Source organism: Balaenoptera acutorostrata, chromosome 15, assembly GCF_949987535.1.
Source record: "Balaenoptera acutorostrata chromosome 15, mBalAcu1.1, whole genome shotgun sequence".
Classification (NCBI taxonomy): domain Eukaryota; kingdom Metazoa; phylum Chordata; class Mammalia; order Artiodactyla; family Balaenopteridae; genus Balaenoptera; species Balaenoptera acutorostrata.
In genome coordinates, this window is record NC_080078.1 from 16606150 (window position 1) to 16629582 (window position 23433).

General features: G+C 51.8%; 1 protein-coding gene across 1 annotated transcript; it reads left to right on the top strand.

Moving 5' to 3' along the window:
- Positions 1 to 38: 38 nt before the first annotated feature.
- Positions 39 to 23119, top strand: MVP (major vault protein). Its single transcript, XM_007186395.3, has 15 exons — positions 39 to 158; positions 7569 to 7701; positions 7898 to 8093; positions 13631 to 13754; positions 13861 to 13992; positions 14900 to 14994; positions 15237 to 15473; positions 17191 to 17472; positions 18333 to 18577; positions 18663 to 18860; positions 19833 to 20219; positions 20993 to 21109; positions 21310 to 21436; positions 21959 to 22147; positions 22850 to 23119. The coding sequence occupies exons 2-15, from the start codon at positions 7577 to 7579 to the stop codon at positions 23066 to 23068; spliced, it is 2673 nt and encodes an 890-aa protein (XP_007186457.1). The 5' UTR covers positions 39 to 158; positions 7569 to 7576; the 3' UTR covers positions 23069 to 23119.
- Positions 23120 to 23433: the final 314 nt, after the last annotated feature.

Below are 23433 nucleotides of genomic sequence, written 5' to 3' on the forward strand. Positions count from 1 at the left end.
AAACAAAACCAAACAAACGAGAACCAGCTGCAAGGGCCCTTTAAATGCCCAAGCCCCACCCCCGCTTCCGCCCTGCCCTGCTGGGAAGTCATCTCTAGGGCTGGGTGAAGGAGTTTCCTGATCTGGGGAGTCCGTTGCAGCCAGCCACACTTCTGGATGTGAGTACTTCATACAGGCCTCAAAGCCCCAAACCAGTTGGTGGGACCTTGCGTCCTTCAAGACCCTCTCTAGCTCTATCCTGCCTTCTAGGGCTTGCTTCATCCGGGGCAGTTGGTCTCTGAACCAGAACCGGGAGAAGATGGGTGGAAGCTTAGCCTTGGGAGGCTTTGCTTTCCTTGGAGTTTTTTCTGGCTTCTGAAGTAAAGGTAGATCAACTTGTTATCTTGCCAACACCCTCACCCCTCCAAATCTCAGGCCTCTCTGACCTTAAGCTCCCCCATCAGCAGTAGGGGCAGAGGAAACTTAAGGGGTCCATTTAGACTCCCTCCTGGAGTGAGATTGGTCCCTGCTAGACTCCCCCTGGGGACCTGAGCTCTGGCCTGTCCCCTTGAGCTTTTAGAATGTGACTTGTCCCCGTTGAGATTCCTCAACTCTGCAGACATCGAGGCTTTCCTACTACCCCACTCAGGGCTATGCCAGCTGTGGGCCTTGCAGATCATTTGAGAAATCATTGGCAGAGTAATCTTAAGGTAGGCTTGATTTCCAGAAGGCGTGGAGTTTGGTGAGCAAGGCTCTTTTTCTTTTTTTTTCTTTTTTTTTCATTTTGGGACTGGGAAGTGAAAACAGGAAGCTCTCTTGCACCTGCCATGCTTCTAAGGTTCTGGGGATCTTAGCAGCATGGAGGGTTGGGGGATAGTAGTAGAGGCAGGCGCGCCCTGTTTTCTCTGCTCCCTGTCTGGGTGGGCCCCTAGATTTTACGGGGAGAAAGGCTGGCTGTCACGGGTGCCAACTGACTGCCAGAAACTTCTGCCTATTTCCACCCTTGGCACACAGTATACTCAGCCTCCCCTGAGGGTGAGGCTTTCTGGACAGGGCACCTCTCTAAAGCCATGGGCAGGTCGGGGCAGCCACCTTGAATGGCTGGCCCAGGGAAAGCCAGAGAGCTCCAAGGTTACTCTGGCCCCCTTGTTGGGTGCTGCTCTCCTAGGTTACCGAAAATACCTTTGAACTGCGCTGGCACTATCTCCTGGAGAGCAGCCAGCCCCTCCCAGGTCCTTAAGTCCTTGTTCTAGTTTAGAATCTTATTGCCATTTTTGCCGGAGACCACACTACTTCTTGGTTTGGGGGCTCTGCAGTCACGATACCTGAGGTGGAATTCTGGCTCCGTCCTTTGATCGTTGTGTGATCCTGAGCAAATTCCTTAATTTCTAGGTTCTTATGAGGATGAAATGAGTTAATTAAAAGCATTTAACACAATACCTGGCACAGATTAAGTTCTTAATAAGTGGGAGCTGTTATGGGGGGGCACTTGCCAAAGATAGAAATTCCAGAGTCTCGTTCCTGGAAACCTTAGCCTAGTGCGTCTTGGGTGAGGCCTGGGCATCAATACGACCAGCTGAGTCCTATGATTGGGCGATTTTAGAAAACAGGGGTTCTGAAACCTGGTTCCTGGCTCACTTCCAATCTAGCCAATCTTCGCCTTCAATGACTGGCATTAATTGGCAGCATCTGGAGGTAGGATAGAAATAGGACAAGCATCATCCTGAGCTGGCAGAGCGGTTCTGTCCCCAGAAAAAGCTGCTGCTCCCGAAAAGTGACCCAGTTGGGCTAGAGCTCAGATAAGATTTTCCTAGGAAGAAAAGGTCCTACAACTTTGCTGCTACTAAAGAAGTGATTTATGTGAAACAAATTCTCAAGAATTTCCACTATAGTCCCCCAGAGCAGGAAATCATTTCCCTAAACTGGGAAGCTGTCTGGTAAAAACAGCCTCTCTGCAGTCCCTGAGAAATGTGACTCTCGCATTCTCTAAACAAAGACTAGAATGTTTAAAATCAGTGAAGGGAAACTGCAAAGATGAGTTCCCTGTCTGTGCTGAATTTCCTGTGCATTTTCCTAAACCTAAGCTTGATAGACGTGATGGTGGCAAGGCTGTCTCCAACTGTTCTTCCAACTTCAGGCCTGCCCAGGCCTTGGGACAAGGGGACTTGTGCTGGCTGGGGGTCTACTTGGACCTGAGGGTGAGGAGCTGGGGGAAAATACATGACATTCCCTGCTTTTGAGGAACAGTTTGCCATCTGGGTTCATCTTTGGTCCGCCTCCTCCAGGCCACCCTTTGTCGCGCTCCTACTGTGCATTAGACATGCTCCAGTCTCTAACCCCTTTAACCCCAGGAAACAGTCACTTTTATTCCCACTCCAGTCTAAGAGAGTAAGGCTTGGAGGCTAGCACATGGCCCGAGGTCATATCGGCAGTGACAAAGCTCAATCCCTGCTATATATTAGAGTCAGTGGAAGAACTTTTCTATATAGCAATGCTAGGACCCCACTCCAGACCAGTTAAATCAATCCCCAGAGATGGGTGGTTTTAAAAGATCTCCAGGTGATTCTGATGTACAGCCAGGCAGGGTTGAGAGGCTGTTACAGACCAGAGCCGCTCATAGTTTAATGTATGCCCAAATCACTGGGGATCTAGTTAAAATGCTGACTAATTCAGCAGCTCTCAGGTCGGGGGAACCCAAGATTCTGCATTATTAACAGGCTTCCAGGAGATGCTGATGCTGCAGACTGATACCCAGTGTGGCTGGTCGCCTGGGCATCTGCTGTTTAAGATTCACTGTTGTAAGATTCACTCACAATTGACACTGAAAATCTGATATGTAATGATATGACTCATTCATTAATTAAATTTTGCTCTAGCAAGTTTACTCTTGAGCCAAAACAGGGCAAGAATTGCCTCTTCACTAGAGGATGAAGCCAGCTTCTTCTCCCAGGCTGGTTTGTTCTCTGCTCATCCAGCCATTACCCCTCCCTTCTTGGTGTGTGGGGTGCAGTTGGGGAGCCAGTGGTCTCTGAGACTTTGGGTAGAAGTTGACTGGTTCTGGCAGGAGCCTCATGACACATGAGGATCAGTGTGATCACGCAAGGTTGGACAGGTCCCCAGAGAGCAGACTAGGGGGCAGATCTTGGAAGCAGACACTGAAGGGAGGGCTCGGTGAATGTAGGGAGTTGGGGCCAAACTCGGGGCTGGGCAGGACCTTCCAAAGGTCAACATGATCCTTAGCCGTTGTCTTTTGAGGGCCCTGGTATGTTGGAAGTGAAATGCTCTAACTGTACACGTTATCTGGTAAACCACGGAAGTCTAAATCTGAGACACAAACATGCTGCCTGAGTCGGATGGTCTCCCTGGATCTCTGAGAGGCCTCTCGTGAGGCACACTTCTGGGGATGGCAAGATTGAAAAGGCAAAACCTGTTCTTGGGTGAACTTAGCAGGTGAACTTACATGGAAGGCACAGCTTTAGGGCTGGGTAGGTGGATGATCAGGGAGGTGAGACAGGGTCCTGGTACTGAAACAAGGGTAGTTGGCAAGGGCATGGCCTCGGAATAAGGCAGGAGCCCAGCCTGATTAGCTTTAAGGATGACTCTCAGCTGAGTCAGTGAGCTGGGCGAAGCTCTCGGCCCCCCTGACTGGGCCCAGCTGGGGTGACAGATGGTAGAGAGGCCTCAGCTGTAGGGGGTGAGGGATCGTCCAAAGGAGCCATTGGAGGCTGTTCCCAGAGCCTGCTTCCCAGCCTTGTGTGGCCTTCTAGAGTTTAAATCTTCCCTGTGGGGCCTCACAGACCCTCCTCTTGCAGCCCTAGCCCTTCCTCTCCCCCATCTGGCTTCCTGGCCAGGCTTTCGCCCTGCAGAGAACCGGGAAGAGGCTTCGCTGGGCTGTCGGATGCTCCTTTGCTATTCTAGGCCCACAGCTGGGGTGACACAAAAACCTGCCACCTTCCTGATCAGTAAACAAGTGAGGGTTAAGGCCGAGATGCCAGATGGGGTAGGGAGCCTCTGGTGCTAGGTCACATCCTCCAACTGGATAAGGAAGCTGGCCCTCAGCTGTAAGCCACACACATAGTGCTGCTAAGAGCCAGGCTCTGTTCCAAGTACTTTATGATTAACTCAGTCCTCATACGTTGGGTTGATGACCTATCCATCCCCAGTTCACAGGCCAGGAAACGGGTATAGGGAGGGCAAGGGACTTGTCTGAGATCACCCATTCAGTAAGGGTTAGAACCAAGATCCAGGCAGTCCTAGCCCCAGGGTGGGGGTGGGGTGCTCTTGTGGGGCCCTCTCCTGGGGAACGGAAGCACAGCTGAGCAGGATGGGCAGTAGAGAGGAAGGAAAGCGAAGGTCCAGGTAAGAGTGGGGAGAACAGAAAGCAGAAAACTAGCACCTGGATTTTCAAACACTCCCTGAAATCAACAGAAGAGGGAGCTCTGATGTTAGAAAAGTTAAGGGAAATTAACTTGACAAACAGGCAACAGAATAGTATCAAGGTCAAATACCATACAAAGTTGCAAGAAAAAGAATGAGGAGCAGAATAATATCCCCCTGATGTAGAAAGTGTACCAAGAAAACAGATCAAAACTGTAACCTCTTTGAAAATGAGGCAAGACATTAGGAAACAATACCAGGCAAAGCAGCAAATCAGAATTGTAAATAAGCCCAGGTAGTCTGGCTGAATCCATGCCCCTAACCATTGTACTGCACTGCCACTGGAGAGAGACAGGACCAGGCATTCCATCAGGATTCTCATCCTGATGGTACCACCAGCTTGCTGTGTGGCCTTGAATAACTCATTGTCCCTACCTGGGACTCAACTAATTAGAGCCACACTGTCTAATATGGGATCAACCAGCCACATTTGACTATTTAAATTAAAATTAAACACGAGCTCTCGAGCGGTCTTGAGCTCACACCCAGCTTCTCCTCAGCCTTAACCTGCGTGCCGCCATCACTGTTATGCTAGGCACCGCTGCCTGCCGCTGCAATGCTCGGTAGCAGCAGTCACAGTCTCCCGGACCAGCCCCCCCGGGTCCCGCTGCTGTTACCCAGTCAATTCGCTGCTACTCCCGTGGGTCACATGAGACAGATGGAGGAGTTTGATGCTCGCTGGGTGATATACTTCAATAAGCTAGATATTGATGCTTGGGAATTGCGTAAAGGGATGAACACGATTGTTGGCTATGATCTGGTTCCAGCACCCAAAATCATTGATGTTGCTTTGCAGGCATGCAGACGCTTAAATGATTTTGCTAGTGCAGTTTGCATCCTAGAGGTTGTTAAGGACAAAGCAGAACCTCATAAGGAAATCTCCCCCTATGTCATCCAGGAACTTAGACCAACTTTAAATGAACTGAAAATCTCCACTCCAGAGGAACTGGGCCTTGACAAAGTGTAAACCCCATGGATGGGATTCCCGAGAATTTATTGATAGTGCTACTTGATTGTAAACAATCACCTGGAAATATTGATGATAACATATTACCTTATTTGAACAAGTTTTCCTTTGAGTACCAAACCATGTAATATAACTTGGACTTTAATAAAAAGGAAATGAGTTTGAACTGAAAAAAAATTAACTAATTAATTAAAATTTTAGTTCCTCAGTGACACTGTCCACATTTCAGGAGTTCGGTAGCTGCATGTGGTCAGTCCAAAGACAGCACAGATTAAGAATATTTCCATCATTGTAGAAAGTCCTTTTGGATGATGCTGAGTTGGAAGGTTTTAGAGAGGAGCCACACAGGTGATGTGAGTGCATCAGCACAGGGGTAAGACAACTGGGAGTGGTGGGGACTGTGGTTAAGCAGGAAAGCTTGTGGCCCATCTAAAGGGCTCAGCTGCTATGTGGCTCTCATCAGTTTGCCACGTGGGAATGTAGGGCCTGGCTCCTCATTCTTCAAGAGAAGCAGGAATCGGAAGTTTGTGATAACTCACAATTTCTAAACAAAAGAAACTTTACAGATTGTGTGGATCAAGTAAAACTCTTGGACCTTGATTCTGTAATTTTGTGGCTCCGGCCTCTTTTTCCTGTGCCAAGCCGCTCCCCCTTCCTCCTTCTCACTTCACATTTGTCACCCAGTTTGGAAGCTGGATGGATGGTGGACTAGATGGGGTACCGCTCCTTTTTGGTCGTGGCTTCAAAAATGTTGGACCGGGACTTCCCTGGCGGTCCAGTGGTTAAGACTCTACACTTCCAATGCAGGCGTGGACAAAAAATTAAAAAAAAAAAAAAAAGTTGGACCAAAGTCTCAGAGGGCAAGGCTTTGAATCGCTTAGTAAACTTGGTTCCCTTTGTGTGACTCCAGGGGACATGTCCAAAGTCCAAGGCATACTGGAGGCAGGGATGGGGTTTAAGTAGGTGGTGTGACATTCCTGAACAGGCCAAGCACTGGAGATAACCACCCAGGATTCAGAAGCAGTTAGGGTGGGGGTGGACAGAATGCAGTACTCATTCACTCGCTTTCTCCTTCCCACCCACCCCTACCCATGATGGCAGGGAGTCACAGGTGGCAACAGACCACAGAGAACTGGGGAGGAAAGGACTAGAATACTCTGGTGTGTTTTTTTTTTTTTTTAATTTTTATTTATTTATTTATTTTTGGCTGCATTGGGTCTTCTTTGCTGCGTATGGGCTTTCTCTAGTTGTGGCGAGCGGGGGCTACTCTTCGTTGCGGTGCATGGGCTTCTCATTGCGGTGGATTCTCTTGTTGCGGAGCATGGGCTCTAGGCGTGCAGGCCTCAGTAGTTGTGGCTCGCGGGCACTAGAGCGCAGGCTCAGTAGTTGTGGCTCATGGGCTTAGTTGCTCTGCGGCATGTGGAATCTTCCTGGACCAGGGCTCGAACCCGTGTCCCCTGCATTGGCAGGCAGATTCTTAACCACTGCGCCACCAGGGAAGTCCCCTTTGTGGTGTTTCTAATCCAGCTGATTCTATGGGAGCGTCAGTTCCATCAGGGACCCCTTCCTTGAGAGGCGGCCCACATCTAAACAGTTCATCCCAGGATTGCTTAAAGCGCAAGGGGGGAGGGCTGCAAAGATCATGCAAACATTCCTGGGCTATGGGCTAATGTTTGCATACAGCTGGGGCCCTTGGGATCCCCTGAAATAAAGGAGCCAGGGAGCTCTTCAGAGCCTCTGCCCCCCACCGTGCTGGCGAAGACCCACAGCACCGCCAGAGGCTGACCACCTCTCCCAGCTTGGTGTGCTTCTGCCTCCTACACTGTGGGGGTTGGAGATTGGGAAAGTTTTGATCTTAAGCCCCTCCCAGTACTTCAGGAAGCTTGGGGGAGGTAAAGTAGATGGGAATGAGGGAAAGGAGTTGGCGGAGAACCCTGGGCTTCTGTGGTTAACTGCATCAAGCATCTCTTGGCAGGGATGAGGTCTGGATGGGCTGCCCTGGGTGGGAAGAAAGGAACAGATGGGTGTGGGGACAGTGAAGGATGGCATAATCTGAGCCGGAGGAGGATGGGCCCATTCCCCCAGCGCCAGCCAGTCTTCATGCCCACTTCATCCCAAGCCCCCTGGACTCATCTTTTGTCTTCTCCCCATCTGTCTTTCACACTCTGTGCTGCCCTGGGCTCAGGAGTCACCATGGCAACTGAAGAGTCCATCATCCGCATCCCGCCATACCACTACATCCATGTGCTGGACCAGAACAGCAACGTGTCCCGCGTGGAGGTCGGGCCAAAGACTTACATCCGGCAGGACAATGAGAGGTTGGTGTTGGGACTGGGCTATGGGGGCACCTGGGGCCAAGGAGGGCCTGGTAGCCTGGCTGGCATGATTGTCCATCTCCTCCTTCCTGTTCCCTGGCTTGGGTGACAGGAAGCTTTCTTTCCCATTCGCCGCCTCCTTCGGGAATAGGAACGGGGGGTCCCCTGGGTCCTCACACTGCTTCTCACCCTCCAACAGGGTCCTGTTTGCCCCCAAGCACATGGTGACGATCCCCCCACGCCACTACTGCACAGTAACCAACCCGGTGGCCCGGGACGCCCAGAACGCCGTCTTGTTCGACGTCACAGGACAAGTACGGCTCCGCCACGCTGACCTAGAGATCCGGCTGGCCCAGGACCCCTTCCCCCTGTATCCGGGGGAGGTGCTGGAAAAGGTACCTGGCTCACCTTCCCCGTACCCACTCTACCGGTCCTGCTACCTTGACCTAGGGCTCAGCACTGCTTTCTGGAGGGAAAACAAATTGGGGCCATGGGAGGTGACATTTGCTCGTTCTCACTGGGACAGAATTGACTTGTTGCCCCTCCACTCACCTTCCCCAAACATCCCCTTCCTCTTCACATGCCCAGGTCAGACCTTTGAGAGCTGTCGGCCCATCTCCGGACCTAATCTTCCAGGCTCCAGAGCCTGCCTGAAGCTCCTGGCCAGTCTGACACTAAATGACTTGTGCCAAGAGTAAGCATTTCATCCTCTCAAACAGTGCCAGACGCCGGTGGGCAGTGATAGCAGTGGTGGACCAGGTGAGGCCCAGGCTCGGGACGCCTGTGGCTGCTCGACGGGAAGGCATCGCACACCTGCAGTGCCAGCCAGGCCCTCGTCCATGTTGCCCTAAGGCCCTGGGCCGGAGTGGGAGGGCACCCCGCCTTCATTTCTATAACATTTCTTTACCTTTACCTCCTTGCCGTTTTACACTGTTCACTCTGGGCTCCTCTACCAAGCGGTGCTTCTTTTTTTTTTTTTTTTTTTTTTTTTTTTTTTTTTAATTTTTTATTTATTATTTATTTATTTATTTATTTTTGGCTGTGCTGGGTCTTCGGTTCGTGCGAGGGCTTTCTCTAGTTGCGGCAAGTGGGGGCCACTCTTCATCGCGGTGCGGGGACCGCTCTTCATCGCGGTGCGCGGGCCTTTCACTATCGCGGCCCCTCCCGTTGCGGGGCACAGGCTCCAGACGCGCAGGCTCAGCAGCTGTGGCTCACGGGCCCAGCTGCTCCGTGGCATGTGGGATCTTCCCAGACCAGGGCTCGAACCCGTGTCTCCTGCATTAGCAGGCAGATTCTCAACCACTGCGCCACCAGGGAAGCCCAAGCGGTGCTTCTTGATCCTGGAAGCATAAGAGCTTGACCCGGGAGCTTTGAGGCATTCCCGTCCGCTTAGCTGCAGGCACTTTGGGGAAAATGTGTGTGGAGATAGTAAGTGATGAAGAATGATTCGGATGTTAACCCTTAAGGAATCTGGATGAAGTGTGTAGGGGAATTCTTTGTACTAGTCTTGCAACTCTTATGGAAGTCTCAACCTGTCACAAATTGAAAATCACCCATATCCAGATTCTGCCTTAGACAAACTAAATCCCTCTCTTGGAGGGAGCTGTGGAGGGTGGCCTGGCACCAGAATTTTTTTTTTCCGGCCACGTGGCATGTAGGATCTTATTTCCCTGACCAGGGATGGAACCGGCGCCCCCCTGCAGTGGAAGCATGGAGTCTTAACCACTGGACCGCCAGGGAAAGCACCCCCCGCTTTTTTTTGGGGGGGTGGGCACCAGCATTTAAAAGCTCCCTAGGGTGGAGAGAGCTTTCCTCATCGCTGCCTCTTTAACCTCTGCTTCCCCGGCAACCCCAGCTCACAGTGGCTTATTCTCAGACCCCATGTGCTCCAGGCCAGGAGGGCAGGGCCTTCCCCTCCTCTGAGCCCAGTGCCACCAAGATGTTCCTTTTTTACCAGAGAGTCGGCACTCGCCCTCCTTGGAGGCACTGGCCCCTACCCGCACCACTTTCTTTCCCTTCACTGAGGCGCCACCTGGCTCGGGCCTCCCTTCCCCCGCCCTCCTGGGAGCCTCACTAATGTCCATGCGATGACCCTGTCAACATCTTGGCCTTCTTGACCTCAAGTCTGACCCTCACATCTTCTGCTTCAGTCCCGCCCAGTGCCATGTCCACTCTGGACATGGGTGGTTTATTCCCGCACCTGCCCCACCTCTGAAGTTTTTTTTTTTAGCTAAAATATTTATATTTTTTATTGAAGTAAAGTTGATCTACAGTGTCGTGTTAGTTTCAGGTGTACAGCACAGTGATTCAGTTATACATACGTATATATCTATTGTACAGATTCTTCTCCCTTGTAGATTATTACAAAATGTTGAGTATAGTTCCCTGTGCTATGCAGTAGGCCCTTGTTGCCCCACCTCTGAAATTAAACCCAGCTCCTCCTTAACCATCAGTCTCCCCTTCCTAGTCCTCCTCTGTTGTCATGTTGCCTCCAGGCTTTTGAATCCCACTTCTCTCCTATCCTTCAGATTCTCTTCCTGGTCTCTCCCTACCCCAGCGGAGCCCTGTCATTTTAACACACGCTCTTCGTGTGCTAGACCTGCGCCCAAACCCGGTCCTTGATTGGTATTACCCCCACCTGATCTTTCTGTCCTCACACTCAGGTAGATCCACCCCAACAGTATTATAAGTAGCTAGTGGGGTAAGTGGTTCATTCCAACCCAAGCCCTGCTCATTAATGTTTCCTTCCCAACCAGCTTTCTCTCCTTTCTTTTCCCCCCTGCATGCCTCTAAATATTGATCATTCTCGACTCTCTCCCTGTTTTCTGCCCTCTCACTCTCAAACAACTTGGTCACCTACTTAGAAATTGAGGCCATCTGGAAGGATCTGGATCTGTGTCCCCTTTCCTTTCCTGTGTCTCCTTTCTACCTGTTGGAGCCTCTAGGAGGTTCCCCTCCATCCTTGGACCCAGGAAGATGCATCCTTCTATTTCTTGATCTTATCCCCACCTAGAGCTTCTCTCTCCTGTCTTTAACTTCTCTGTTACGGGTGCCTTTCTCTTGGCCAATAAACGTGCTCTGCCTCTTCCATCCTTTTCTGGCCTTGAAGGCTTACTTGTGCGCACTTTTCATCTAAAGAATGCATTCATAAGACTGTGAAGTCCTCTCTGACTTCCACCACCAGTATCTGCTCTCCATCCCCAGAGGTATCTACTATCATCCATTCAGGGTATACACTTCCAGATATGTCTGTGCATCCATGTAAGAATGTATCCAAAAAAGTATTGATTATAACTTATTTGCATAAGGGCTAGCACATTGTCACTTGCCAGTGTATTTTGAATGAACTTCTCATCTTGGTGCATAAGTCATTTCTTGTTTAATTGTTTGTAATTCCATATGATAGATAGAGGTTCAGCCCTTCTCCTGAGTTACCATTTAGGATGTGTCCAATTTATAAGGAAAAACAATGCTGTGGTGAATATCCTTGTGTGTGTGTGCCCTTGTGCATGCTAGTTTCTTTTTTTTCTTTTTTTTTATAAATTTATTTGTTTGTTTGTTTTTATTTTTGGCTGTGTTGGGTCTTCATTGCTGTGCTCAGGCTTTCTCTAGTTGCAGCGAGTGGGGACTACTCTTCATTGCGGTGCATGGGCTTCTCATTGCAGTGGTTTCTCCTGTTGCAGAGCACGGGCTCTAGGCACGCAGGCTTCAGTAGTTGTGGCACGTGGGCTCAGTAGTTGTGGCTCGTGGGCTCTAGAGCGCAGGCTCAGTAGTTGTGGTGCACAGGCTTAGTTGCTTTGCGGCATATGGCATCTTCCTGGGCCAGGGCTCGAACCCGTGTCCCCTGCATTGGCAGGCGGATTCTTAACCACTGTGCCACCAGGGAAGGCCTAGTTTCTTTTTTGTTTTAAGAGTAGAAACTAGTAAGAATTTCTGGGTCCCAGGATATGCACACTAAATTTGTATGGGCTTTTATGAATGGCCCTGTGAATCTAATTTTTAGCTATTTGCTTTCTCTTCCCTATTTAGTTTTTTTTTTTAATTGGGGTATAGTGGCTTTACAATCTTTCCTATTTACTTTGACAATTTGTACTTGATGTTCTCTGCCCTGTTGCCTCACAAACCCCTGCATCTGGCCCCCCACCTCCACTGACCCCACTTTGGCAAAACCCCAAGACATCCCAACTGCAGGCCCAGTGGACTGCCATTCTGTGTCTCACAGACCCTCTCGGCCACATCCATTGTTGATCTGCCCTCTTACTAAAACTTGTCTGTGTTTTACTCTGTGGACGTCTTTTTTTTCCATGTTCTCCCCGTCCCCTCTGCCTTCAGGTTCTGTCCTGAATATCCTGTGTGCCTTCTTTTTTTTTTTTTTTTTTCATGGCCTTGATCACTTCATCTGTGTTGAAGACACCCAACTGTATACCTTAGCTGGGAACTACAGGCTGTGAGTCCCCTAGCTGCCTATAGGAAGCCCTCTCCTGGATGTCCCACAGTCGCCTCATACTGGACATCCAAACCTAACACTTCCCCTTACCCCCAAATCTGTTCTTGTCCCATATTCCTAGTCTCACTTGGTGATAACTACTGGACCTAGTGCTGAAAGCCTGTAACAGCGTGCGGGACAAACTGGAAGGAGACAAAGGAGGCAGCCAGGAGACCAGTTAGGAAGATATTTCCATCATCCAGGCGAGAGGTGTTGGCAGCTTAGGTGAGGGTGTGGCAGGGATAGATAAAGGCAGACCTGGATTTGCAGTGGACAGACAGGAAGTGACGATGGAGTAGATATGAGAAATGAAAACCGTACTGGACTACACGTTCTTCCCAGGATGCTCACCCCCTCCTCCTTCTACACCTTTATATCAAAAGCCAGCTCTTCCTTTGAGCCCCAGTTCAAATGCTACTCTCTGAGGGCCTTTCCTAACTTCTTCACCTGGACTTCTGCAACCTCTTCCCCTTGACCCGGTCCACAGTCTGCTTGGAGGCATTGGTCTGTTTGTCTTATCATCCACCGGAATCTCAACTCCACGAAGAAGGGGGTATGTCTTGACTCCACCACAACCAGCCGAGCGCCGTGCACATAGAAGGTGTCCAGGCAAAGGCTTGCCCGGATAGTAAACCTCCAGCTCTGCCTCTCCAACCCAGAGTGTGGTCGGTGGGTGAAGTAGAGTTATGTGAGCTTCTCCTCCCGGGGGGCTACTCTAGTTGGAGTAAGGAGTGGCAGGTAGCCTTCACTAAGGCTGAGGTTCAAATCCTGATTCTGTTTCTTACTAGTTGTGTGACCTTGATCATGTCCCTTAGCCTCTATGAGCCTCTTTCCTTGCCTTCCTGCTTCCCTCGGATCAAAGATCAAGTGAAATCCTATTTGTAGAAAACATTTGTACAAACCTCTTAAAAGGTTTGGCAGCTTGTGGCTGGGTCCCCCTTCCTGATGGAAGGAGATGTGATGGCTGGAGTACAATGGCTGTCTTGTGACCATGAGGCAACCTTGAAAACAAAGCCTCATGCTTCAAATGTGCCTGTTATAGAAGTTTATACCTTCCCACCACCTTATACTTCCTGAGAGCCCCAGTGCACACTGGGCCATGAGATATTCACTTACTCAGCTTCTCAGATGTTTCTCCCACATCTCCCATCAAGCCCTCTACCCAGTTTCCCACCTGGATTTCTAGTTCATAACAAGTTCTGAGCACTTCTGCAGAGGAAGGTGTGTCCTTGGCCCATCAGCAGTGGCAGCCTCTTGCTCTCAACTCCATCTTAGCTCTTCAGACCAGATGGCTTGGTGGCCACACCTACCTTGTACATTCCACTCGGAGTCTTATTTTGGGACATGGAGAGATTGATGCTGTGGGCTCTGACCTTCACGGTGTCAGGTTTGACTCCAGGGGCCCAGCTCTGAATACCCCACGACCCCCCCTTCTTCCCCTATTAGGACATCACCCCACTGCAGGTGGTTCTGCCCAACACCGCCCTCCATCTTAAGGCACTGCTGGATTTTGAGGATAAGAATGGAGACAAGGTGGTGGCAGGAGATGAGTGGCTATTTGAAGGACCTGGTAAGTATTTCCTCTCCAGCCGGGTCAGGGTCAGAGGTTTCCTGCCCTCCCATTCTAGCCCTGATATCTTCTGACCTTCAACACCCATCTCATCTTCCCTTCCCAGGCACGTATATCCCCCGGAAAGAGGTGGAGGTTGTGGAGATCATTCAGGCAACGATCATCAAGCAGAACCAGGCCCTGCGGCTGAGGGCCCGCAAGGAATGCTGGGACCGGGAGGGCAAGGAGAGAGTGACAGGTGGGGTCTTGAAGGGATGCTGACGGTGGGTGGGTGGGGTTGGGGGGGGGCAGGCCGTGCCTCGACCACAGGGGAAGTGGGGAAGTTTGGGGGTAGCCACTTGTAGCCTGGAGGAAGTGCTTCCCTGGTATCTCTTGCCAGCTGTTCTGGGCTGCCCCCTGCTGCTTCCCCCCACCCCCTTCAGGAGGCTCTACCCGGATCCTGTGATCACCATCATGCTGACATGGCTTTTCCTTCCCCCCAACCCTTTACCATGAGCTGGGGGCAGCGGCCATGTCTGTTTCTAGGTCAACAAAGCAGGTGTTCATATACAACTAGCAATTGTGTTTGACAAATGTGATGTATTAAATAAGGTCTTCACAAAGGCCATGCTTACTGAGCCAGGTGTGGTTCAAATGCTTTACAAATGGCAACTTCTTTAGTCCTCCAACAACCTTGAGGCACCACGACTCCCATTTTCCCTATGACATCACTGAGGCCTGGGTTTATGGCCAGGAAGGGCCAGACTGGAACTTTTCCCCCGGCACTCTTGCTTCTCCAATAGGCTCAGTGACCTCTGCAGCTATAATAGAGGCAGTTCTGCCCATTTTAGGGGAAGGAAAAAAGTCGGTCTTTGGAGCTTAGAGAAGGCCTAGCAGAGTATTGGCATGTAGCAACTTGGGCACTTGGAAGGGCTTTTTTTTTTTTTTTTTTTTTTCCCCCTATCTTTCTGGGGTAGGGATTGGTTTTCCTCTGGCCTCAAAAAAGGAAAACAATGACTCCTGTCAGGCCCTTGAGCATAGGGGCAGTGGCATCTCAAAGTGGCCCACAAAGTTCTGCGGGTCCCCTGTTGTCTAGGCTGCAGGAAGGGGCAGCTGGGGAACAGGCTGGGTGACCTTTGACCCTTGCCTCTCTGCCCCTGGCCCAGGAGAAGAATGGCTGGTCCGTTCCGTGGGTGCGTACCTTCCCGCAGTGTTTGAGGAGGTTCTCGACCTGGTGGATGCTGTGATCCTTACGGAAAAGGTTTGTGCTCTGGAGGAACCTGGGTGGGAGACTCTCAGAGTGGCAGAGAACGGTGCCAGAGAATGTGAAAATAAGATCACCTGAGGAGTGTCCTGGGTCACCTGAAAGGGTTTAAGAAGTCCTCCTGGATTGGTAGACACTATCACTTAGACCTGGATCATTTAGTGGCCAGTAGGGTTCCCAGATCCCCCAAGGAAGTTAGAGGTGGGTTTATTCAAACCCCCCAATATCTCGCTCTACAGACAGCCCTGCACCTCCGGGCTCGGCAGAACTTCCGAGACTTCAGGGGAGTGACCCGCCACACTGGGGAGGAGTGGCTGGTGACCACGCAGGACACAGAGGCCCACGTACCAGATGTCTATGAGGAGGTGATGGGGGTCGTGTCTATCACCACCTTGGATCCCCACAACTACTGTGTGATCCTCGACCCGGTGGGACCGGATGGCAAGAACCAGCTGGGGCAAAAGCGTGTGGTCAAGGTAAGTGTCTCCGCCTCACCCAGAGGTGAATGCCTTTGGAGTGGCCTAAGGCCCTTGGACCCCAGTCCCTGCCCTCCTCCCACCCTCGGTACATGTTCTAGAAACACCAGGCTTGTTTTGGCTCCCTCTGTGCACACTTGTCTCTGTCCCTTGAGACACTGTCTCATTGATCTTTCTGGCATCCCTGACCTGAGGTTACACGTGGCCTCTCTTGTGAGTGCCTCCCTGGCCCTGCACTGTGTCTGTAAACCTGGAAACTCTAATATTTCACATCCCTCTGTTCTGGAAACTTTGTCATCCTGTGTCAAACAAATCTCTTGGTTTACCCTTCTCCGCATCCTCTACCTCATCCCCTCTCTGAACTATATGTGGGACTAGCAAGGCTGGTCAGACCTTTCCTGTGAAGATCGTAGATATTTTAGGCTCTGTGAGCGATATGGTCCCTGTTGCAGCTACTCAACTCTGCTGTTGTGCCGTGAAAGCAGCGTAGACGGCTTGTAAACGAACCAGTGCCGCTGTGTTCCTGTAACATTTTATTTGCAAAAACAGGAGGTAGAATAAATAGGAACAACCCAAATGTCTATCAACTGTTGAATGGATGAAAAATATGGTATATCCATACAATGGGATATCAGTCAAAAGAATGATAGATAATCTTTCTGGGGTTGAGGGCACTCATGTTCTTGAAATAATTCAAAAATGTAAAGATCAAAAATGAAGTTCTAATATGTGCTACAACATGGACAAACTTGAAAGCATTATGCTAGGCAATAGAAGCCAGACGTGAAAGACCACATATTGTATGATTCTGTTTACACGAAATGTCCAGAATAGGTAAATCCATGTATAGTGGGTGGGGTGGGGCTGGGCAGTAACTGCTACTGTATATAGGGTTTCTTTTCAGGACGATAATGTTCTGGGGTTAGGGAGTAGTGATGTTGGGCAGCTCTGGATATACCAAAACAACTGAACTGTATACTTTAAATAGGTGTATTTTATAATATGTGGGTTATATCTCAAATATATATATACACATATGTATTTATATTATATATTAAAAATAGGCAGCAGGCCAGATTTGGCCCAAAGATCAGAGATTACCAACTCTGGACTACACCATCCCAAGGCAACAAAGCATGGGAGAAATAAAGCAATAATAGGTTAATTCTTAACTATTGAGCTTATGAGAACCCAGACCTTGACAGTTTACAGAATTTTTCAGGGCAGGTGTTTTTTTTTTTTTTTAAATTTATTAATGTATTTATTTATGGCTGCGTTGGGTCTTTGTTGCTGCACACGGGCTTCTCATTGCTGTGGCTTCTCTTGGTTGTGGAGCATGGGCTCTAGGCGCACGGGCTTCAGTAGTTGTGGCACGCGGGCTTGGTAGTTGTGGCGCACGGGCTTAGTTGTTCCGCGGCATGTGGAATCTTCTTGGGCCAGGGCTCGAACTCGTGACCCCTAAATTGGCAGGCGGATTCTTAACCACTGCACCACCAGGGAAGTCCCGGGGCAGGTTTGACCAGATCTACAGGCATTATTGTAGAGTGCCTCACAGTCTAGATAATGATTCATTGTATAACGTAAGGGTAGGGAGGGTGCTTTTGGGGGCTCCTGTCCTCAGCACAAGCCCATGGTCACACGGAGCTGAAAGAGGTACCATCAGAGGCACCCACAGCCCTGGGTGATGACTGCTCCTGACCCCGCTTCTCCCCACTAGGGAGAGAAGTCCTTCTTCCTCCAGCCCGGAGAGAAGCTGGAACGAGGCATCCAGAACGTATACGTGCTGTCGGAACAGCAGGGGCTGCTGCTGAGGGCCCTGCGGCCCCTGGAGGAGGGGGAGGGCGAGGAGAAGGTCTCCCACCAGGCGGGGGACCGCTGGCTCATCCGTGGACCCCTGGAGTACGTGCCACCTGCCAAGGTGGAGGTGGTAGAAGAGCGTCAGGCCATCCCGCTGGATGAGAACGAGGGCATCTACGTGCAGGATGTCAAAACCGGAAGGGTAAGAACTGAGGGATGGGCGCCATCGCTGCCATGTGGTCCTGGTGGTGGCTTGGTCTGGGCAAGTGGGTGGTGCTGATGGGGAGATGCATGGCGGAGGTGACAGAAGGGATTCAATCAACAGTGTTGCTAGTAGCATCCAAGCCAGCCGGCTGCTAAATATGAGGGCATTCTCTGGAGTTTTTGCCTTCCCTTTGTCTTAAGTATCTAATTTCAAATGTTAGAGCTCTCAAGCAAGAAGATGAACCAGATTTTAGGATGGAAACTTAGTCCCCAATGCAGATCTGGCCTCTGGCATAAAGGTCTGACTGGGATGTGGCCTAGGAACAGTAAGACCTGACCTCCCTCCCACACCCTTTTCCTGGTGGAATCCCTCCTCTCTGCCTCTCACCTAAGGCTTGATCTTGGTTAGAACTAGGACCACATCTCCAACTTCTTTAAGAATCCAACCTACAGGTAGAGCTCAGAATCCTAGGAAATGTTAGTGTGTGCTACCTATTTCCTAGGATTGCATCTGTCCCTGGGATGCCCTCCAGGCTGCCCCATGAAGGAAGATTCCAGAAGAAATAATATCGGGAACTTACTATACGCCAAATTCTTGACACTAGACATGTGAGATGTCATTCATTCCTCTGCCCTGTGAGGTTGCCACTATCAGGTCCATTTTGCACACGGGTGTGAGAGCTGCCTAAGGTGACAGAACTTGCAGAGAGTGAACTTGAACGCAGCCTCCTTCCAGAGACCACATTTAACCACGATGCTGTCCTACCTCCTGGACCAGTTCCGCTTTAGGGCTGCTGGGTAGGACTCTTTCCCTCCTCCCTTTGCCGGTGACATTCCTCCTCGTCTTCCTCTCTCGAGGTGCGTGCTGTGATCGGGAGCACCTACATGCTGACCCAGGATGAAGTCCTGTGGGAGAAGGAGCTGCCTCCGGGGGTGGAGGAGCTGCTGAACAAGGGGCAGGACCCTCTGGCGGACAGGGGTGAGAAAGAGACATCCAAGACTCCTAGGCCCTCCGCTCCCCGGAACAAGACCCACGTGGTTAGCTACCGTGTGCCCCACAATGCCGCGGTGCAGGTGTACGACTACCGGGAGAAGAGAGCCCGGTGAGCGGCGGCCTGGGGGGCTGTGCCGTGTGGGGCTGCGGTGGGAGGGCCTCTCCGGGCCTCTGACTCCCGGCTCCCTCTGCAGTGTGGTCTTTGGGCCAGAGCTGGTGTCGCTGGGTCCCGAGGAGCAGTTCACGGTGTTGTCCCTCTCGGCTGGGCGACCCAAGCGTCCCCATGCCCGCCGCGTGCTCTGCCTGCTGCTGGGGCCTGACTTCTTCACGGACATCATCACCATCGAAACCGCAGACCACGCCAGGCTCCAGCTGCAGCTTGCCTACAACTGGTAAGGGGCAGAGGGGAGGGCCAGGGCCCCTGCTGGTGCAGCCCCGGGGGCACCCGGAAGAGAAGAGATGCCACCTCGAGCTCTGAGCTCACAATCAGGGCAGAACGCCTGACTCAAAGCCACGGTCAAGGAGGAAACCCAGGGGTTCATGCAAATCCAGTCTGACGCCCAAGTGGAACGACAGGGAAGATGAGGGCTCACCTGGGGGTAGAATTTAGGAGGAAACGGCAGGAGGACACTCCTCAGCTAAACTCCTAGCGTGACTTGAGCCAAACATGTAACTACAAGGTTTTAAAAAGATTAATCAGACCCAACTGGTGGGAGTGGCCGGGTGGTCAAGAGCAAGTACTCTGAGGCTGATGGGCATGCATCCCAGCCCTGCCGTTTGCTAGCTGTGGGCCTGGGCAAGTATTGGGTGCGTTCCTCAGTTTCCCAGTCTGTAAAATGACGTTAAGGACATAACCATCAACTTCATGGGGCTGTGGAAAGGATGCTGTGGGAATTAGAACTGTGACCGGTCCATAGTTAGAGCTCAAATGACAGCGATGAGAACTGGGGGAGATAAGTCAGATGCTGAAGCAGTACTCAACAACTCCCAAGCACGCGTTCCTCACCTCTTGGCTGAGTGGCCAGGACTGTGACAAAGGCAGCTGGGCACTGATATCTTTGGGGGCACAGACCCTGGAGCCACACTGCCTGGGTTCAACTTTCTGGCTTGGCACCTGTTGTGTGACTTAGGGTCTGTCGCTTAACCTCTCTGGACCTCTATTTCCTTGTCTATGATGGGGGTAATGCTCATGCCCACCTCATAGGGTGGCTGAGCAAATAAAATGGGAGCACGTAAGTTTCTTAGGACTTCACCTGACACATAGCAGATGCTAATTCGCGTTCTCTATCGTGAGACCCTTCCCAACCACAGAAGGTGGGTGTCAGTGTCCTTTTTGAAGATGAGAGAGTTGTCTTTGCTCACAGGCACTTTGAGCTGAGTGACCGGAAGGACCCCCAAGAGACGGCCAAGCTCTTCTCAGTGCCCGACTTCGTGGGTGATGCCTGCAAGGCCATCGCGTCCCGGGTGCGAGGGGCCGTGGCCTCTGTCACCTTCGATGACTTCCATAAGAACTCGGCCCGCATCATTCGCACTGCTGTCTTTGGCTTTGAGACCCCAGAAACCAAGGGGCCTGACAGCATGGCCCTGCCCCAGCCCCGGGACCAGGCTGTCTTCCCCCAAAATGGGCTGGTGGTCAGCAGTGTGGATGTGCAGTCGGTGGAGCCCGTGGACCAGAGGACCCGGGACGCCCTGCAGCGCAGCGTCCAGCTGGCCATTGAGATCACCACCAACTCCCAGGAGGCAGCTGCCAAGTGAGTGAGGCCTGGGGACCTGGCTCTCCACGATGCCCACTGTGGGCCCGACCTCTCCAGGGTCCCTGTCTCTAGCCTGCTGCCAGGACCTGGATAACACGGCACCCTGGTGGTCAGCCTGCTGTCCTCCTTACCCAGCAGACAGCCTGGGCTACTTAAGGTGGGAATAGATGCCACCCCTGCTTCTGTGGCTTCTCGCCTTGCTTGTGCTGGAACCCAGATTCGTATCTGTGGCCCTCCAGGCACTCTGGGGTCCAGCCTTGCCTCCCCCTCCTCACCTTCCAGCCTTCTCCCCAGGCTCACGTGCTCCAGGCCCACCAGCTCCTTTCTGCTCTTCAAGGTGGGAGCTCCACACGGGCTGTTGCCTCTGGCCGGAATGTTCTCCCTGCACTTCCGGGCAGCCTCCTCCTTCTGGCCTCCAAAGGTCACCTCGTCGGAGAGCCTTTTTCTTTTTTACCCCAACTGAAGCAGCACCCTCTTTGCCCAGTCACGTTATTGTAGCACCCATTTTTCAAGGAGATTGTCACTGTCTGAAATCATCCCTGTTTACTTGTCCTTTTTTCCCCACTGGAAAGTAACTCGCGTGAAATCAGGAGCCGTGGTCACAGCCACGTGGCCCTGCACCTAGAATCGCACTTGGCTTGCACAGTGCACACGCTGTGCTTTCATTTGCACGTCAAGGGCCTCCCATGGGCCAGGGGTCCCTGCCCTTGGAGCTCCTGTTCCAGCTCTGGCCCCATGCCAGCGTCTTACCTATCCCCTCTCCCACCCAGGCACGAGGCTCAGAGACTAGAACAAGAAGCCCGCGGCCGGCTTGAGAGACAGAAGATCTTAGACCAATCAGAAGCTGAAAAAGCTCGCAGGGAACTCTTAGAGCTGGAGGCTCTGAGGTGGGTGGAGACCTAGAAGAAAAGATAGCAGAGGGTCTTGGAAGAGCAGCTGATGGGAGGGATGTGTGGGGGTGTGGGTGTGGGGGTGTGTGTGTGGGGGTGTGCACAGGTGTCCTCGTGCTGCTACAGCATAAGTCAAGGGCGGAGAAGGGCAGGGCTGGGCTTCCTGCTGGGTCTCCCTGACTCTGCGCCGTCTCCAGCACCGCGGTGGAGAGCACTGGGACCGCCAAGGCAGAGGCCGAGTCCCGAGCAGAGGCGGCGCGCATTGAGGGAGAAGGCTCCGTGCTCCAGGCCAAGCTCAAGGCAGAGGCCTTGGCCATTGAGACGGTGAGTGGGGGAGATGCCCATGGAAGGGTGTGGCCTTGGGTCTGGAAGAAGCCCGATCGCTGCAGTCCCTGAAGCCATGTGGGATACCAAGTGCCTTAACAGAAAGCCCTGTCCAAATACTTTGTGGTTTACGAAGTCTTTTGCCCTATTTCAATTCACTTAATACCTGCTTTGAAGGTAAGGATGATGATTACACCCATCTCACATATATGTGCTCCAACACTGGCCCACTTTATGCTAGGTATTGCCTGTGTTTTACATGCAAGATCTTATTTAATGCTTGAAATCCCATTAAGGGTAGGAGTTCTCTCCATCTTACAGAGGAGGGAACCGAGGCTTGAATTAAGGGGCTCCCAGGGTCACTAGCTAAAAGGTGGCATAGCCAGGGTTCACCCCTAACTGATGGTAAGTTTACCGTTCCATCCCCTCCATCTGAATTCCCTCAGGCTTGCTGGCTGGGGGACTTGCTGGACATGTCCAGTGGCCACACAATCAAAAGAATGCTGGGTTTTCCCCTTCCAGGAGGCTGAGCTCCAGCGTGTAAAGAAAGTGCGAGAGCTCGAACTGGTCTATGCCCGGGCCCAGCTGGAGCTGGAGGTGAGCAAGGCCCAGCAGCTGGCTGAGGTAGAGGTGAAGAAGTTCAAGCAGATGACAGAGGCCCTGGGTCCCAGCACCATCAGGGACCTCGCTGTGGCAGGACCGGAGATGCAGGTGAGGTGGGGGGAGAGTGCAGGCATGGGTGTGTGTGTATATGTCTTTGTGTGTGTGTCTTGGGACCATATTTGGAACCAAGAAGGCAGGGCCGGGGAGGCAAACACAACACCTAGAAAGATGTCGGGGACAGAGGGGCGAGGGGAGGTGGTGACTTGGACTGTCTCTGTATCCCGTGTCATTCGAGCATGGTGTCCTATCAGGCACAGTACTAGACTCAGCAGTGAGCGGGAGCTCCTGCGAGGGCAGTAAACTGATGGGACATCAGTCTGTGACAAGCCCTTCGAAAGAAGTCAACAGGGTGATACGGTGAAGGGGGAGGTGACATGTCAAGTTAGCTGGGGAAGGAGGGCCCCTCTGAAGAGGGGATACTTAAGTGCTCTGTAGAGTCGACAAGAGCTTCCCAGGAGAGGGTCCAAGTGCAAAGAATGAAACCTGGTGCATTTAAGGAACAGGAAGGACTGGACGGCTGCAACCTGGCTGGAAGCTCCCAGAACTTTCAGGCCCGTGAGGCCTGGGAGGGGATGAAACCCTCAGGCTCCCCTTATGTTCCTTGCTTGTCACTGACTAGTCCTATGAGGATGGTTTGGGCTACAATGTCAGACCAGAGCGGGGGGCAGCCCACCCTGGAGAGGCGGCCGAGGGGATGATAGAAGGGACCAGGGTCTGACTATCTTTTCGCCCGCCTCTTGCTCCTTCCAGGTAAAACTGCTCCAGAGCCTGGGCCTAAAATCAACCCTCATCACCGATGGCTCTGCTCCCATCAACCTCTTCAACACAGCTTTGGGTCTGCTGGGGCTCGGGTCTGAGGCCCAGCCCCTAGCCAAGAAGGCAGCGTCAGGGCCCAGCGCCCAGGAGGGCCTGCTTCTCCCCTCCACCGCTGGCCCTCTAACTCTTGGAAGCAACCAGGTCATGCCTTAGCTCCCTACTGCACTGACAAATAAAACTGACACTTCTGGGCATTTAAACCTTCTTCTGTTGCCATAAGTCTGCATCACAAGGGAGTTTAATGGTGGTAGGGAAGAGATACCCCTGAAATCCTGATAATTACTAGAGGCTACCCTCATCTGTAAAGTGGAGAGGAAACTGAGGCAGGAAGAAGACTAACCCGAAGTCAGGCTGATGGGAATGTGGGCCCAAAGTCTGGCTCAACAGCCAGACTATCCTTTTGGCAGTCAGCTTTCCTAGACACTAGCTGGGGGAGATGATGCCACAGGTGAGAGGATGGGCCTGTACCCCTTGGGATGGTTCCTGTGCCATCTCTTCTCACTGCCATTTCCTCCCAG

Excerpts from the sequence above, each read along its gene's own strand:
- MVP (XM_007186395.3), top strand. The coding sequence starts at position 7,577 with ATGGCAACTGAAGAGTCCATCATCCGCATCCCGCCATACCACTACATC. Across the intron at positions 8,094-13,630 it reads CGGGGGAGGTGCTGGAAAAG|GACATCACCCCACTGCAGGT; the intron begins GTACCTGGCTCA and ends TTCCCCTATTAG. Across the intron at positions 18,861-19,832 it reads CTGCAGCTTGCCTACAACTG|GCACTTTGAGCTGAGTGACC; the intron begins GTAAGGGGCAGA and ends CTTTGCTCACAG.